This window comes from Saccopteryx bilineata, chromosome 3 (assembly GCF_036850765.1).
Source record: "Saccopteryx bilineata isolate mSacBil1 chromosome 3, mSacBil1_pri_phased_curated, whole genome shotgun sequence".
In the NCBI taxonomy this organism is placed as follows: Eukaryota; Metazoa; Chordata; class Mammalia; order Chiroptera; family Emballonuridae; genus Saccopteryx; species Saccopteryx bilineata.
The window spans coordinates 13,335,352-13,352,833 of NC_089492.1; the positions used below are offsets into that span (position 1 = coordinate 13,335,352).

The 17,482-nt window shown below is 47.4% G+C and overlaps 1 protein-coding gene across 3 annotated transcripts in view; it reads right to left on the bottom strand.

Moving 5' to 3' along the window:
* FER1L6 (fer-1 like family member 6) overlaps positions 1-17,482 on the bottom strand; it is a 136,923-nt gene that overhangs the window by 42,225 nt on the left and 77,216 nt on the right. For all 3 annotated transcript variants that reach the window (XM_066265714.1, XM_066265715.1, XM_066265717.1), the window contains 4 exons: positions 16,174-16,351; positions 13,913-14,037; positions 8,733-8,867; positions 5,829-5,978 (listed from right to left, as the gene is read on the bottom strand). In XM_066265714.1, the coding sequence (XP_066121811.1) occupies positions 5,829-5,978; positions 8,733-8,867; positions 13,913-14,037; positions 16,174-16,351 (588 nt within the window). The remainder of the gene's footprint in view (positions 1-5,828; positions 5,979-8,732; positions 8,868-13,912; positions 14,038-16,173; positions 16,352-17,482) is intronic.

The window sequence follows — 17,482 nt, forward strand, 5'->3', positions numbered from 1 at the left end:
CACTTGATCAGCACACTTGACCACAAAAATAACGAACTGTTTGACCTTGAGTGTGCACTGGCAAACTCCGCCTAAAAGAATGTGGGTTTCACATCGCCACTAAGTGTCAAACAGTTCATATCAAGTACAGATGAGTACAAAAGTTGTAAATCTTTATAATGGAATTTTTTTAAAAAATAAAGAAACATCACAAATCCATTTGACCAATTATTGGAAGTTAACCTTAGATTAATCACATGTGGAAATTTTTTCCGCATATCACTATCTTCTTAAATATCTCGATTTCCAATAATGAAAGACGCTTCCACTTCTGAGTAGCTAAGATTTTAAATAGCGGAGAATAATAAAAATTTAATCGTGGGCCGCATAAACTCATTACGTGGGCCGTATGTTGGCCGTGCCTGAGATAGAGCCTGACGACCTGGTAAAGTGACATTGGGGCTCCAGCAGAGGAATAAGGAAGGAGCGCTGATCGGAAACCGACTCTCTGAGGCTTCACCAGCCCCCATTTTGCACTGCTAGAGAGATTCCTGCTTAATCAAATAGAAACCACATCTTCGTCAGTGAAACAGAATAGGAAGTCTTTTGAAGGCAGACCTCCGAGGATGAAAAGATGTCACTTCCTGTGCATTTGGAGTTAACAGAGCCCCAGAACGATCGTGCTTTACTAAAATCTCACACCGAAGACTTAGAAAGTCTGCCAAAGACAGGGCCTTTCTCACTGTGCCGGCCGCCCTGCACTGCCTTCAAGACCTGGCTCGACACACAGACCTTTCAAGAAGCTGTCTCTGATCTGCCCCTGTCACGGTGGCCATTCTCTTACCCTTCGGTCCTTGGGACATAGTGTGTCCTCCCCAGAGCTCAGGGCAGAAATTCATGGACTGAGCCTGGGCACCAGGCTCTGCTGTGTGACCCTGTGTGAGTCCCCTTTCCTCTCTGGGCCTCAGATATTGGGCCAGATGACCCTTTGAGCCCCTTGGAAGTCAGACGTTCTATTACACATTGCTTTGGAGAAGGAGGGCTTCCTCACTGGGGCTGTCTGACTTGGCTAAGACGAAGTGTTCGTTTACTTCACTTCATTCTCCAAGCCCCTCAAGCGGCGTTCCCTGCCCAGTGGGTCCCTGATGGATGCTCACTGGCTGACTGACACTTTAACTCCATGTGCTTGAAAAGCCTAACTGCTCATCAACACCTGCAAAGCACAAACATACAACCATTTCATTTCCACAGACATATACTAGCTAGCAACAGCAGATGTGGTCAATTTAATTATAGGAAAGCTCAATAAAAGCAGATAGCAGGCACTGCGAATGCCAACAGGCTCGAGGCAATTAGGTGCGGAATGAACCAGACCACAGAGGAGCTGGGAAATACGAAGACATGTGTCCCATGCTGCCTGGCAGTAAGAGGTGAGTGACTCAGCCTGCAAAACGTCACCCCCCTGAGGAAGCTAATTGCACCTCGGGCTCCAAAGGGAAAAGCACGAACCAGCTGGGATAGTGGCACAGGACGGTGCCCCTGGATGTAGCTCGTCCTGGGGCTGCTGACATGTTGGCCTGGGAAATACCCTGATGAAGCTTTGTTCTGGGGCATCTGAAAGATACCCTCGGTGCTCAGCACAGGCCTTGAAGGAGTTCACCACGTGGTGGACATTAAGGGGCTTTGCTCCCAGCTAAGACGAAATGTTTCCACAGTGAAATGGCTCAGTGCTGGCTCATGGTGTGTACTTATTTGGTGCACGTGGTCAGGGGAAGATAAAGAATTGTCACAAAGGCAAAATGGATGAATTGGGGGGAGGTAGGGTCAGTTAGCCCAAAAGCCAGACTGCTCTAATACCCCAGTAGAGACAGAATATCAGGACCTCAAAGGAGGTCCAGCTTTGGGTGCAAAATTTAGGGAGCCGCCACTCTCAGGGTGGGACATGACAAGACCGTCAACAGTGGACCTTACCACAGCCTGAATTAGATAGAAAAAGAGGCAACGTGCTGTAGGACGGAGGAAAACATTTTGTTTGACTGAGGGGGTGGGGAAAGCTTCCTGGAGGAAGCATCTCTAGTTCTGAACTTTGATGATGGCCTTGTTCCTAAGTAGGTAAACGGAGTGTGGAGATTGGGGTGGGCAGAGTTGGGAGACATTCCAAATGGGGTAACAGCTGACTGAAAGCAGAGGGGTACACCTCTGTGGTGAGGTCCAGGAACGCAGGGCAGCCTGGCATGAAGAGGCCATGTGTGTGGAATGATCCGATGAAACGCCAGGCTGGAAAAACAGCTTGAAGACAAATTTGGGGAGTCTACCTGCCAGCCTATGGAAGTTGGACATTATCCTAGGATCAGATTGTTCTTCATGAGTTATAAACAAAAAGTTTCATAGTCAAGGATCTTTGGAAAATATTGAGCTTCTTGGAGTTTTCACCATGGTAATGGGCATTTCCAATCCCCAAGAGAGATGGATATAAGATGAAGCAGCTCTCACATGTTCTTTTCACTTATTTGGAGGGACTGGATCTGGCGTTACAAAAAGCGGACTTTGGGAGATATTTCTGGAGGTCACAGGGTTTCTGAAGAGGAGCGTGGTATGTATGGTTTAACTTGTGTTCTGGACGAAACGTGGAGGATAAAGTGAACAAGGCAAGGGCAGGAAGCTGGAGTGCCAGGGGAGAGGCCAGTGCAGCAATCCCGAGGAGAAAGAGAGTCTGTGAGAACAGGGAAGATGGAAGCCTGTCCAGGAGTGGGCGTGGCCTGGCCAAGGACACAGATACGGAGTGAAGAGGAGGAGCGGAGGCTGACTCCGCCCAGCAGAGGGTCACAGACAGCGGGGCTAGCAGCCGGCACTGGGATCACAGGGGTGGGAGGAGGCAGCTAGCTTGGGCAGGGGCGGGAAACAGAGCTAACGAATTCATCCCAGGGCCTGGGAAAACCAAGGTAGTAAATCCTTCTTCTGAGACGGGAAGTGTTTCCCAATGGGAGATGCAGAAGCAGAATAAATCATCCACAGATGAAAACCGAGGGCAGCCAGTGACAAATGAAGGTATTTTCTAGCTCCCATTCCCTCAACAGGTACGAGATCTACATGCCAAGACAGCTGCACTGATAATCAAATTATCTTTGAACAAGTAATCGAATGAGAAGTCCTAATGGAACCCTAATGAATTTCATCTCTTAGGCTGTTTGCCTCTGACAATGCTTCCTCCATTAACTCAGCGGGTTGGGAAGCAGCAGGGTCTCACCTCGCGCATGCTCAGTGTGGAGGAAATGAGGGAGGAGAGAGGGAATGTGGAAGGGAGAGAACCTGGCCCCAGAGGGCCTGTAGGGATCGGTAGGTCCTGCCCCTTATTGACAGGCTCGTGCTCAGAGCTCTTCAGGAAGCTTCGTGTAATGAAAAGAGCAGATGACCGAATCCAATTCAGTTAACCTTGAGCCTCAGCTTTTTGGCTTTCTTTCTTTCTTTCTTTCTTTCTTTCTTTCTTTCTTTCTTTCTTTCTTTCTTTCTTCTTTCTTTCTTTCTTTCTCTCTCTTTATTTCTTTATTTCTTTCTTTATAATTAAATGTATTGAGGCAAATTAGTTAATAATATTATATAACTTTCAGGTGTACAAGATTATAATTTGACGTCTGTGTACTTTATTGCATGCTCCCCACCCATAATCCAGTTTCCTTTTTTACCATATATTTTATAGAACTACCACACATGATCCAACAATCCCTCTTCTGGGTATTTACCCCCAAAATATAAAAATACTTATTTGTAAAGATATACATCCCTCTATGTTCATTGCTGCTTTATTCACAATAGTCAAGCCATGAAAACAACCTAAGTGTCCTTCGACAGAGGACTGGATAAAGAAGATGTGGTACATGTATACAATGCACTACTACTCAGCCATAAAAAGATAGAATGCTGCCATTTGCAACAAGGATAGATCTTAAAAGTATTATGCTGAGTGAAATCAGTCAGATGGAAGAGGACAGCCCTTGTATGATTTCATTCAGATGTGGAACACAGAACAAAAAGGAATGAACTAACAAAAGGAGCCCCAGCTTTCTGACATGTAAAATGGGAGTCTTGACTAGATGTAGCTTTCCCAAGCCCTTCATTCCTCCACCACCTGTATTATTACCCAGGAAACATTAAATACAGCTTTATTCTTTAAAAAAGGAAACTTCACCTTGCTAAGTAAAACAAATACCACTTGCCATTAATGCAAAGTAATTTTAAAAACGAGAACAAAACATGTTATTGGAATGTGTAATGTGCAGCATTTCTTAAACTTTCTTTTCACTATATTTTGCTTTAATGTTCCATTTCATATAATATGACTACTAATAAAACATGTAGTATTTATTGAGTGTTTACTTCATGCCAGGGACCTCAGATAGATTACCATCCCCACTTTGCAAATGAAAGAGAGAGATTACTTAGCTCACCCAAGGTCGCACTCTGCACCCTTGGAAGATGATGGAAAAGAACTCTACACCCACGGTATCCATTCCATCACCTTCACTCTTATTCTCCATGCGTTAGGAATGCTTGTCTTCTAGTTTCTCTACCAAGTGATTTTTTTTTTTGTATTTTTTGTATTTTTCTGAAGCTGGAAACGGGGAGAGACAGTCAGACAGACTCCTGCATGCGCCCGACCAGGATCCACCCGGCACGCCCACCAGGGGCGATGCTCTGCCCACCAGGGAGAGATGCTCTGCCCCTCCGGGGCGTCACGCCGCAGTGACCAGAGCCACTCTAGCGCCTGGGGCAGAGGCCAAGGAGCCATCCCCAGCACCCGGGCCATCTTTGCTCCAATGGAGCCTTGGCTGCGGGAGGGGAAGAGAGAGACAGAGAGGAAGGAGGGGGGGGGTGCCCTGGCCGGGAATCGAACCTGGGTCCCCTGCACGCCAGGCCGACGCTCTACCACTGAGCCAACTGGCCAGGGCCCCAAGTGAGTTTTTAGGGAGAAAAAATGAATATAGAGTGAAGAATTTCTGAAAAGCAGACTTACCTACAGAGGGATTGGTCTAACCACAAAGGTCAAGTGCCACCTGTCCCCAGTGAATGAAATGGTCTAGGAGAGAAATCTTTGACAGAGGCCCACCTGATCACTTCTCTTCGAAGTCTTTCCCACGTCCCATTGGGCCCTCTCCTGGACAGTCAGACTCTAGAGTCTCCGCTTCCCTCCTCAGTTCCCTGTCCTTGTTTTCTGAAAAAGTCTTCCGAGACACGTGTTTCTAACCCCTCCCCTCTTGTTCTCGGGGGACAGGGTAAGAGCTCTTTCTCTTCGGGACACTATGTGAAATGCTGTAAGAAGCAAAAAGCTTTAAAGGTCTAATTTCAGCTCTCCGCCCAGTCACCCACGAGCTGCATGATCAGGTAAGCCAGTCAGTTGCATTAACCCTCAGCTTACTATCTGTAACATAGGAACCATCAAACCTATCTCCACGGGACTGAGGGAGGTCTCATGTGAAGAAAGGTACACGAGGCAGCAAATACAACACTGGGCACATAGTAAGTCCCACAAACGTTTGCTCCCTTCCTCCTGCTCTCCTCTCTTGATCTGTAGGGAGCTCAAAGACATGTACATGGGCCTGCTCAAGCATTGTTGGCTAAACCCATAAAAATATTTCATCCTGGCATCCTACCTCGTAGTGCAGGGACTCTAGAAATAGACTGTTCTTAAGTGGCGCCTCCCAGGTCACCAGAAAGAGACACCTCTAGACACAGGACAGCAGGGAGGGACCAGGCATAGTTTCACTGAAATGTACTTCCAGGGAGACCACGTCTCTGGGCAGGTAGACCAGACAGACGATGACTAGTACAAATGTCATTTCTATTTCCCTTACCTGTAATAGTTCAAATACAGCAAGGAGGTCCCCTCCAGACAGGTTCCCACAAAAGATGGGGTGATAGCACAGCTTGGGTGCCTCATAGTCCTGGTCAGCCAGCTTCACCACAGGAGCAGCCACCGTGGCGCCCAAATATTCTGGCTTCCCCTGTGGCAGAAAAGAAATGAATTTTTAGCCTCGATTGCCACCTACCTGGTTCTGACCTGCATCCGTACAATTTTGTAAATAATCTTCACAGAATTGGCAGCCTCGGCGTCTCCGTCTTGCTCCTGTCTTCTTGTCCCTTTCCAAGGCTTGGGATTCCAGGGGGTGGGAGCTTTAGAGTCCGGCAACCCTACGACCATGGGATATTGACTTAAGCTTTTTTGAGCCTGGCCTAAAAAGGGGTTTATTAAAACTAGTACCTGTTAATAAGGCCCTAAAGGTTGGTGTAATGACATTTGTGCTTGGCACAGTGAGTGGTATACAATAAGTGCTCAACACATGGTGAGATAATGAAGAGGAGGAGGAGGAGGAGGAGAAGGAGGAGGATCATAATCGTGATGATGATAAAAAAAAAAAGACATGTTTAAGGGACAGACCAGTTCCACACTATTTTTCTTGCAGTAAAATAAGGTGTTTAAATATTTTTTATGTATGTATGGATGTAGTCCACAAGTATAAGAACGATCAGGGGGCACCCTCTCTTGCCTCTGCCCCACACCTGCTCCCAGGAGCGTGGGTCCACTCTCCCCTGGAGCAGCATGGGGCTGCTCTGCTTGTTTATCTCAGGAGCTCCTCAAATTTACGCTCCACACAGGCAGGGTTGCCTGTTTGGTTTATTGCTGTGTGCCCTGGCCCAAGGCAGGCACTCATTACATATTTATTGAGTAAAAGCTGTTGGATTAACGACGTTTAAAGTCCAAGGACAGCGCCCAAGTTGTCTTCTACCTGAGCCTGGGTTTAGCAGTGGCGCAACTTCAAGGGCCTTGGACTCATGAACCGGCACTTGCATTCCTGGCTGTAGAGGGGAGCGTGGGTGAGGGGGGTCGGGGTTGAGTTCTGTCACACTCGGAAACAAAGCTGCCTACTGGTATCCACTGGGAGCGTCAGACCTGTCCCTCGTCTGGGTGCAGGTGGGGCAGCTGAGTGATGTGCTGTGTACTTGGCTTGGTCGTTATCTAGCTGGGTATAATGAAAATTAGCCCTGGGAACAAAAGAGTCAACATAAACCCCAGCAACTAATTTGCCAAATGTAAACTCATTTCCTAGACAGCTATCAGAGCCTAATGACAGCACAAGACAAAGTGAGGAGAGGAAGCTCTGAGCTGAAACTGCACGTCTGGCAGAGCTAGACCCTGGTAATCTGACCGTCCCCACAGAGCTGCGGGCCCAGGGTAGCTGCAGCCTACGGTGCTCACAGAATCTTTGCGTGTCTCTCGGTATCTCTCCAGGAGGAACGTGCAACACTTTCATACTTTTATTTTCTCTCCGACATTTCCTTTTCCTTAAGATGTGAGGATGTAAGCTGGTTTTTCTGTGAAGGGTTTGGCTCGGAGTGGGGCCTGCAATCCTGGAACGGGAATCTAGAAGAAGTCTGGGAAGGAAAGGACGGCAAAGGGACAGCCGTGGAGCGGGATGGTTTGGGAAGAGCTTTAGGAGGTGCTCGGTCTTGTTCCTGGATTTCAAATAAAAAAATACTTAGGGTTGGAACCATGTTGTCAGGGGCAAAACTGAAAGGTGTTTCTTTTTGGGTTGTCTCTACGGAAAATATATACTATATCCTCAAACGTAGGACTCACATTCCATAATTATATACATCTAACTCCAACTTACAGCTGGGGGAATGGCGCCGAGAAAGAAAGAGAGAGAGAGAGAGAGAGAGAGAGAGAGAGAGAGAGATGGAGAAGTGGAAGGAGTGTTTCTAAAGGGATACAACCACATCAGCCATGTACAGGAAAGAGTGGACACAGGAGGCTAGGTTCAAGTCCTGGCTCTGCCTCCAGCTAGCTGTGACCTTGAACAAGGCGTTTGACCTTTCTGGGTCTCCATTTCCTTCTCTAGGAAGCAAGAAGGCAATTCATTCTCTCCAAGGTACATGCTCAGGTTCCACAATTTGCTCATCCTAATTTCCTTCTGACCTTGGAAGTCAGAGCTGCCAGGATGCTCCGAGGTGAGGAGGTAAGGAAGCTTTAGGAAGGCTTTTTGGAACGACTATTTTATTTAATGTATTTGTGCTTCTGCAACTTCCCGAGGAGACATCAGAGAAAATAAACAAACTTTGGCCTTTCATTTTAGACTCCTTAATTTGAAAAGGAAAAAAAAAAGAAAAAGGAAATCTCCAGTAAGCTTTTGAATCTACCCAGCCTTTCGGAACACAGGCATCTTTGGAGAGGAAGGGGTTTGGCTGATGTCATAACAGAAATGGGATGAAGATGAATACATTGTTGCCGGGTGCAGAAGCAACAACCAAGAAAAGAAAAGACCCAGTTAGAAAGGCTGAACTGGTGACAATACCCACCCATTTCCTTCCGGCCTGGCGAGATCAGTAATCACCTCCTGTTTTTAAAAGGCGGGAAGATTTCCACTAAGCAGCAATAGGACCTGGAATTAGCTGGGGGCTGAGTCAGTACGGGGTTGCTTTAAACAGGATCCTATTCCCGAAACAATGCATGTCACCTGCCGTTCTGTGACCCAGATCCTCTTTTAATTGCAGTGTCAAGGACACTACGTGAAAAAAAGAGACATTTAGTGAAGCGAAGGAGCACCACCGATTGTCCTCGTTCTGCAGCTCATTGTTTTCCCGAGCCAGGATTGCCACCGGCACATCTAGGTGTGTTAACAGGCTGGTTCAATGAAGCAAGTCAGTGGAACAGGGCATGCTTTGGCGAGGCACTGTCAGCCCTGTGCTGGGACACTCACCACAGCGTCACTGTCGTACAGCTCCACCACCACCAGGGGCGGGGACTCTGCCAGCTCCTTGTGGTCCCCGTGCAGCACCAGCTCATTGAACAGCAGCATCTGGTTCCATGTGGGCGAAAGAGTCTGGGAAATGACCTGCAAGGTGGGGCCGAAACAAAGCCAAAGACCATTCAATCGGGAGTGCAGGGCTTCCAGGATGCCTTCAACATATACTACTTATGAATGGCAAAGAAAGAACACACCCTCGTCATCATTCAACATTCAAGGGACAATATAAACCCAGGTAGGACTAAGTACTAGATGCTAGTGGATGAAAAGATTCCCTGCCCTGCAGGCGCTTACATAAGTTTCAGGGATAGAGCCCCGACAACCTTTAATACCCTGTGTGCAGACATCATTTCAACTCAGTCCTCACAGTAGCACCATAACAATAAGATCGGCTACCTTTTGTTGAGCACTTACTACGTGCTGGCTGCTGTACTTTACACACTCTGTCTCATTCAAACCTCGCGAGTCTGGGAGGCGCTGACAGTTCTCTTCTCACGTTTTACAGACCAGGAAACTGAGGCTCACTTGTCCAGAGGCAGCAAGTGGTACATTCAACCTCAATTTCTGGTACCGAGGCCCAGGCTGCTATACTTGATCAGCCTCACCAAGTAGATGCTAATATTGAGCATGAGGTATATCTGGTGATTCTTCACTTGTGAGCAAATAAAATTTTGTCATCAAATACTCTTAAAGTGGGATTTAAATCGAACAGTCCTTCTATAGAACTCTACTGCTTTGTGGATATTTATTTGACTGCAATGAAGAGGCCAGGGTCTTCAATAATCCCTCACCATTTTACATGACATTATTCTTTTTACCATAGAAAACTGTGATCTTGGTAATTGGCTGCACCCATTATTCAGATGGAGAAACCAAAAGACAAGGAAGGACCACAACCTGCATAACTGGTCCAGAACCATGACTGACTCACCTAGAAGTGGCTCACAGTCCCCCCGCCAGGCCATTCAAATGATACCTTGCAGTCTGTTTCATTGGAAGCTTGGAAACATGCACGTTTCACAGAGCGAAGGGCTAAGGTTGTTTGCTGGATGGGTAGACTCGGCACCTGGACAGAAACTGCCCCGTTACTACGTGAGGCAGTCCTGGAAAGAGGCCACGCCTCATCTCCCTCTCTTCTGGGCTGTGCAGGCAAATGGACTACCTCACAGGTGAGCACGGCACAGCAGCTGCTGGGTCCTGGGGAAATGTCCATACCACCTCTGGACTGCACCTTTATTTTCTCATGGTGCATTCCAGGAAGGATCAGAGGGAGAGATCCGATCTGAATTAGCTGCCCAAGTTTCAAAGCCCAAATGAAATTGTCCTCTTAGAATTTTGCAATAAGTGCCTCCTCTAGACACAGCATGAAATTATGGGCACATTGGCCATGAAAGAATCTTTTTATTGCTTTTTTTATTGCTCTTCTTTATCTGAGTCATAGAAATAGCGCGCATTCTACAATTTCCTTCCTTCTTTCCTCACTTTTTTGTTTTTAGAGTATTTTTGCCTCAGACACAGTAAGATTTTTTCACATTACATTTCAGAGAGAAATCTTAATGTTTTAGATAAAAAAGAATAGTTTCAACCAACCTATAAACAGGAGTTATGTATGGAGTTGCAATACAAAGCTAGCCTGTGTCGGTGACTGTTTTTATGTTGTTTTTAAAAGTAAAAATATGATCTCTTTTGCAGCATTCACCCAATGGTGTGATACCAAAGCAATTTATGACCCTGACAGCAGCTTTCCTACAGAAATATATGTCTTCTTTGGCACTTGGGCCTATAAATGCCACTTGATAAGATTCCAGAGGCTTGCATTCATTCATTCATTCATTCAGCATGTATTTATTCAGGACCTACGATGTGCTAGGCACAGTATTAGGCATTAACACAGCATCCTGTGCACAGCTGGTGCTCCATAGCTATTTGCAGGAATGAATGAGTGGGTATTGGCTTATCCTCAGAGTTGTTTCCATGAGTAAAAGGACCATGACCACCTTCAAGAGATACTTTAAATCTCACCCAAACAAAAATATATTCTTCCATTTTACTACCAAGGTGCCCACCAGCAGCCTAATTTCTTTGGAACTTCCTTAAGGAGTTACGTGTTCTAATCACGTTAAATGGTATTATTTGGGAGATTACAGTTCCACCTAGCTAACACTTTAAAGAGTAAGATACCATGACTAGAGCATGACTTCAGCATCAGGTACTCCTGGAATGGAACACTAGTTTCATGGGTTTCTTACATTCAATTCGGGCAGGTGACTCAACCTCTCTGGTCCATGGTTTCCCCCATTAAAGAGGGTTAGAACCTACCTGGTAGAGTTGTTATAATTATTGTCTGCGATAAAGCATATGAAGTACCTGGAACAAAGTAGGTACTCAGTAAGTGCTTGTGACCCACCCCACTCCCCCCACCAACACTCTTTTATAAGTGAGTAAACACTTACTGAACACCTACTGCGTGTCAGGTGCACTGGGGCACTCCTGTCTAACAATAGACCATCCGTGTCCTCCGGACTCAGCGTCAACCTGGTGGTTGAAACCTCGGGCTTCATGTTCTCCACTCTCTCAGATCCCCTCTTGTCCTCCCAGACGTCCTCTTAGCCACTCAGTCCCTCTTCCCTGCCAGCCCCAAAGCCTTTCTTTCTGTCTCCCTTTCCCTTTACCCTTCAGTCACCACAAGATCTCTAAGTCCCACGGCCTCAGTGACGTCTGGAATGACTGGATTCCCTTCTGAAATATTTCATACCATGAGGTCCCTCTGTAGAGGATTGGCTTGCAGGACCAGCCCTTCAGAACCTGTTCTCTCTGAGCCCCATGTGGCCAGTTCAGACGAGAGCTAACAGGTGAACCCGTGGAGCAGCTCAGGTGTGACTACAGGGACCAGGGCTTAGCTTTCCCTGTCACAAGGAGTAGGAACAGGCGGCCATGTCACACACAGACGGGCCCAGAGGCAGCACAGCTCTGAAATAAGAGAGGGAAACTAGGACCCTTTCTTACCAAAATGGAAGCAGAATGGTTAAGCAAAGTGACTTTGGAACTGAATCGACCTGGGTATCCATTGTGGCTCTACCGTCTTCTACCTATATGGTCTCTAAGCTTAACCTTCTTCCTCCACAGGACGGGGACACTAATAACATCCACCTTCGGGCTGCAATGAGGCATAGCAAACAATGTGTGCAAAAGCACAGTGTCATGCCTAGCACGTAGGGAGCTTTGACTAAAAATGACAACTCTTATTATTAACAAGAATTAGGTACTTGGTTCAAAGTATGGAGGCCAAGTCCAGGGCTCAGCAGAACCTGTGTCCCCTTTCAAATGATTATCTGATAAACAAATACCATCTGTTCCTCTGAGATATGGGTCGGAATCAAATGAAGATACTATATGGAGATACAAAATAGAAGGGTAATTACAAGCAGCCCAGGGAGCTCATTCAAATGCCCTGCCCCACCCTGGGCTCTGAGGTCACCCTGAGCACTAGGATTCTACAGCTGTGGCTGGCAGAGGAGGGTCCCAGGGGTCCACACTCAGACAATCCCCCTCGCTCTGTGGGAAGCCTCAGTAACAATAATGACAAACAGTCGCACAGTGCCTGTGGTAGGCCAGGCACTGTCCTGGGTGTTTTACCCTTGGAGGTATATACAGTGTCATCATCTGTAAGTTCCACATGAAGAAATTGAGGACAGAGAGAGTTTTGTTTAAGGTCACACAGCCAATAAATAGAAGAGCATGGATTTGAACCCAGGCAACGTAGTTCCAGAGTCTAGACTCTAAATCATTGCTCTGTGTACACCGCTCGAGGCAGGAAGGAGGAAGCATTCTGCACTGTTCTTGTTTCCATACTCAGTCCCTGAGACCGGAGGCACCTTCCTCTGTCTCTCTCGACTTCCCTCCCAGGCAGAGCCACGCCCCCTCTCTGCAGTGCCTCTTGGAGGCCCAGCACTATGGGGTTTATGGCAGTGTAGCTGAGTGGTCTGTCCAGAGGATGGCCTATCTCTACACCTGATCACACATGACGCAGGAGCAGGGTCTGGTCCCCCAGATCTCCTGGGCCCGGCCCCATGCCGGGCTCAGAGCAAACTCGCGACAGGTGCTGGTGAAGTGGACACAATGCTGGTTCGCATTATGATCTCGGTCTACGTGTCATAAATCAAAATACGATCTCCCCCGTCGCTCAGATCACGGGCCTCCCTTTGGAAAGAAATGTCGGCCCTTGGTAACATCAATCAACGTAATGGCCACCATTCCTCAATCACTTGTTCCTTTAACCATTTGCTCCTTCACAATAGCACTATTTTAAGATTACAGACCAAGGTTTCGTGAGTAGATGCAGCTCGAAAGTAGATGAGCTAGAACAAAATCTCAGGTCTTTTTGTGTCCTCTGTCTTTGCTCCCAGAGATAAGCAGAATCTTTATGGGGCTTCTCTCCCTCCGAACAGTGCGTCCTCAGAGAGCGGAGTAAATCTCCGCGAACACAATTGAATGAGCAAGCCTCGTGGACTTGTGCTGATTAGGAACCCTTTTCACAACTGAGCACTCGGTGTACAGAAAACAGAGAAAGCACAGAGCGAACAGGTATAGCTCGATCTCCATTAATCCTCCCAGCAGCCAGCAGGAAGTTCTGTTCTGCAGACGCGAGAGACGCTGAATTGCAGAGATGTTGAAAGTAGGCCAAGTTCCCAAGCTGGGAAGTGCAAAGCGACACTGCAAAGTCTAGGCTTCCTGACCGCATAGCTGGAAAAGCTTCCTCCCTACCAAGACCCCACAGTAGCACTGATCCTAAGCCTCATGCGGGCTGTCTGTGTGCTCTTCTCCCATGTGCTCACTCCCCACCGAACCTGGCCTTGCGCCTGGCTCTTCCGCAGGAGCTCGAGACGCCAGGTTCTGCTTTCCCTGCCACCCTTCCTTTGCCTCGGGAACTAACTCTCTTAGCTCCGGGACAGTGGATCACCCTGGCACAACAGAGCCCACATCCGTTCTTCCTTGCACACGTGCTTTTGATTCTGAAACACCTCCATACTGGGGGACACAGCAATTTGCAAGGCACCCCTGGATTTTCCTTCCCAGGGCCCACTGTATCAGCTGTGGGCTGCAGGGAGAGGCAGGCGGGCTTCCCAGGTTACCTTTGTGGTCTGGCAGTGGGAAAGGAAGGTGACCTTGGCAAAGGGGTCTGACAGTCCGTTGCTGTCGGCCGCGATGAGGCCCCGGGCTTGGTACATGTGCGCTCTCAGCTGAAAGATATGCCGGTCTGTGGATGGATAGCAGGAAGGGCAGGCGTTAGTGGGCTTTTAGGAACATGAGGTGTGCCAGGTGCGTCTGTGGGTGTGTCCAGAGACAGACAAAGGAGGCCACAGCACCACCAGCTCCTGAGACCGATAAAGACTCAGCGAAGAGGTCACGTTGGTGGGTACTCTTGAGCCAGGCTTTCTCCGTGGTGCATTCACTGTGGATTTTAATCTCCATAACAACCCTGTGAAATATCTATAACTATCTCCATTTTATAGATGAGGGAAATGGTTCACAAAAAGGCTGAACTACTTTTCCAAGATTACGGAGCTAACAAATGCCAGCGCCTGGGTTTCATTTCTGTCTGATTCCAAAATCACCTTCTCTATCTGAAATACCACATTTTAATCCCTAGTGATTCTTCTGTTTCCGCTGCTGTGTGTGCATGCACATGTATGTGTGTGTGTTTGTGTGTTCACATGTGGGTGTAAGAATAGAGCTCCGCCAATAGTTTTTGCTTCAATAGAGTCTTGAGTCATCCATTCATCCATTCTTCCAGTCATCCAGCCAAGGTTATTTTGAGCGCCTACTGTGTACCAGGTACAGGGCTGGTCTCTAAGGGTTCAGAAGGAGTTAAGATGGCCCCTGTCCTTGGGGAGCTCCAGTGAGAGGACAATAGATAACACAGACACCTCATCACAGTGACAGGAGGCCAGGGCTAAGTGTCCCATGAGAGATACAGACAGAGGACAGGGGAGTCTAAGTGCAGGAGCGAGCACAGCTGTTTGATGGGGTGGGAGGCAGAGAGAGAGCCACCGGTGAGGGCAGACCAGGGCCCAGTGGGGGATCCCCAAGTAAGAGCTGAGGAGTTCACAGCAGAGAAAGCCTATCAGGGCACGCCATGCAAACGTGCACGACCCTCAGTTTTTCTGAGGGTCAGAAAAACTTCTGGAAAAGTCTTTCCTCTCCTCTGAATTGTTGGTAGCTGGGACAGCAAATAGGGCCAAGTTCCTTGAGTCTCTAGAGGTGATGTCTACAGAAATAAGAAGATAACCCGATCTGGATATTTTTCACTCAAAAATAAAACTCTGACGACAGGATAGAAAGCAGTGGAAACGAAGCAGGGGTTGGAGATTGTTTGCTCCATCCGTTACTAGCTGTGTGAGCTTGGGTAATTTCGAAGCACCTCTGATACACCCTTTGTCCGTATGTAAAATGAGGAACCACCCAGGGTTGATGTGAGAAATAAATCTTATGTATAAAGGGTAGGTAGGGCGCAAAGCTTGGCATGTGGTAGGCACTATCTCCATAAGTCTTCTCTAACTATGGAGCCCTTAGAGCCCCCTGGCAGTCAAGGTCAACCAACATCAGAGGAGCCTCTTGCAACCCAGGAAACCGGGGTGTGTAGGCACTTCTCCCAGGTTTCCAACGCTGGTTCAGTTCAAAACCCAGCTCCAGGCAAAGTGACGGTAAAACCGCTTATTCTGTCTGAATTTGGCAGCAGGAGATCCTGCAAGTTGAAACGATTTGCCGACAGAAGCAAAATGCAATGTAAGGCATTAATATTTATAACAAAATTTTAAATTATATGAAAATGTGAACAGTATGGCTTTTGGAGAAAATACCTACAAAAGAAAAAGGATTACAAAAAGCAATCTGAATTTCTAAAAGTAGCCGGTCAAGAAGAAGCGAGAGAAACATGAGACCACCAACACCAGTTTCCAATGGGTCCTTACTGGAAATTGTGTGTGCCTGCTGTTGGGAGATCAAGACCCCAGTGCCACGTAATGGGAAAACATGCTTTCATTCCACAGGTCATAGCCACACAGGAACTTACTGATATTTATTTAAAACCCATCTTTTCACTTAAAATTCAAACTCGACCTATCTAGTCTGCCTACAAAGAAACTCAACTTGCTTTTTCTCCATGAACAGAAAAATATAAATTTTCATTTCAGATGTGTTTAATGACTTCATTTTATTCTTTTACATCATACATGGGAAAGTAAGAAAGAAAACTTAGAAACTACATTACAAGAAGGCAAATGAGTTGATCTTAGAAGAATGCACAAACAACACATGCATGTCACCCTCCCCACTGTTTTCTCAGAGGCCCACCAGAGCCACCAACGACCCTCTTTGCCCAGTGGGCTCGTACCTTGGTAGATCAGGTTGGCTGGAGGTTGACTGGAGCCAGCCGCTTTGGAGGACATTTCTGCTTCATAGCCTGCGGGCAAGTTGTCCAACATGGCACTGGAGTACTTGGTGGAGCCCAGCCACAGATACACGTCGACTTTGGCTTGCACTGACCAGCCAGCCGGCCGTTTTCCAGGAAGCTGCAGAGAGGTTGCAAGGAAGCCCACCTCATTAGTAAGAGCTGATGGTGGGCCTTGCTCTTTGAGAAACGAGGTCCTACCTGAGGACACACCCAGAGCATGTTCAGAGAACAGATCTCAGGAGCTTGTCTTACAGCAAAATAAGACCAATGACCCCAGCTGCCCCAGTTCCAGAGGCGGATTCAGATTCCCTGGGACATGAAGCTTAAACAGGCACTGTGTTAAGTACTTACGAGCCTTGGATCATTTAAATCTAACAGCTAAGTATGGTTATTGTCCCCATTTTATAAATGAAAAAACTCAGGCTCAGAAAAGTCAGGTAAGTTTCCAAAGAACACTTGGCTTTTAAGGGACAGAGCCAGAACTCGAACCCAAGAGAGGTGTGATTTCAGATCTGACTCTGGACTCTGAACCCCCATCGCCTACCTCTTCCCACAATGACTCGGACTCTCCCTTCCCAGACCTTCCAAGTGCCTGGGGCTCCATTCATTCAGAGGAACGCATTTCATTCACAGGAACTGAAATGCGTCTTCCACAAGTCAGGCCTCCATATGCTTAGAGGAATCTACTTGCCCTACTTTGTTCTTTCTTCCTAGTTAAATACCTCTTATTCCTTCACCCCTTCCCCAGACAGTGTGGTTGCTAGTTCCCTTACCCATCAGCGGGATTAGGAGACTCATTGCCCACGTGTAAGGAGTGCCAGGCCCGGACGTGGCTGCCTGCAACACTGCTGGTCAGGCCTGCAGTCTGAGAATGACAACCTCTCCAGATGTTGTTGACTCTTCCCAGCGCCTTTTCTTGGCGTCTCTTAGGATCTCCTATCAGTACTGCCCCTGCTCTTCTGCACCACTTCCTTCCCACCGAGGATCACCACATCCCACCATGAGAGGCTACACCTTGCTCTGGCTTTTCTAAGGCACCGCAGAGAGCCCCTGAATCCAAAATTGAGCATAGTTGTCTGTGTCCTTATCTTGCTCTGTGGGTGCCCTAGAACAGTGGTCCCCAACCCCCGGGCCGCGGACTGGTACCTGTCCGCAGAGAAAGATTAAGTAATTTACATTATTTCCATTTTTTTTATATTTAAGTGTGAACGATGTTTTATTTTTAAAAAATGACCAGACTCCCTCTGTT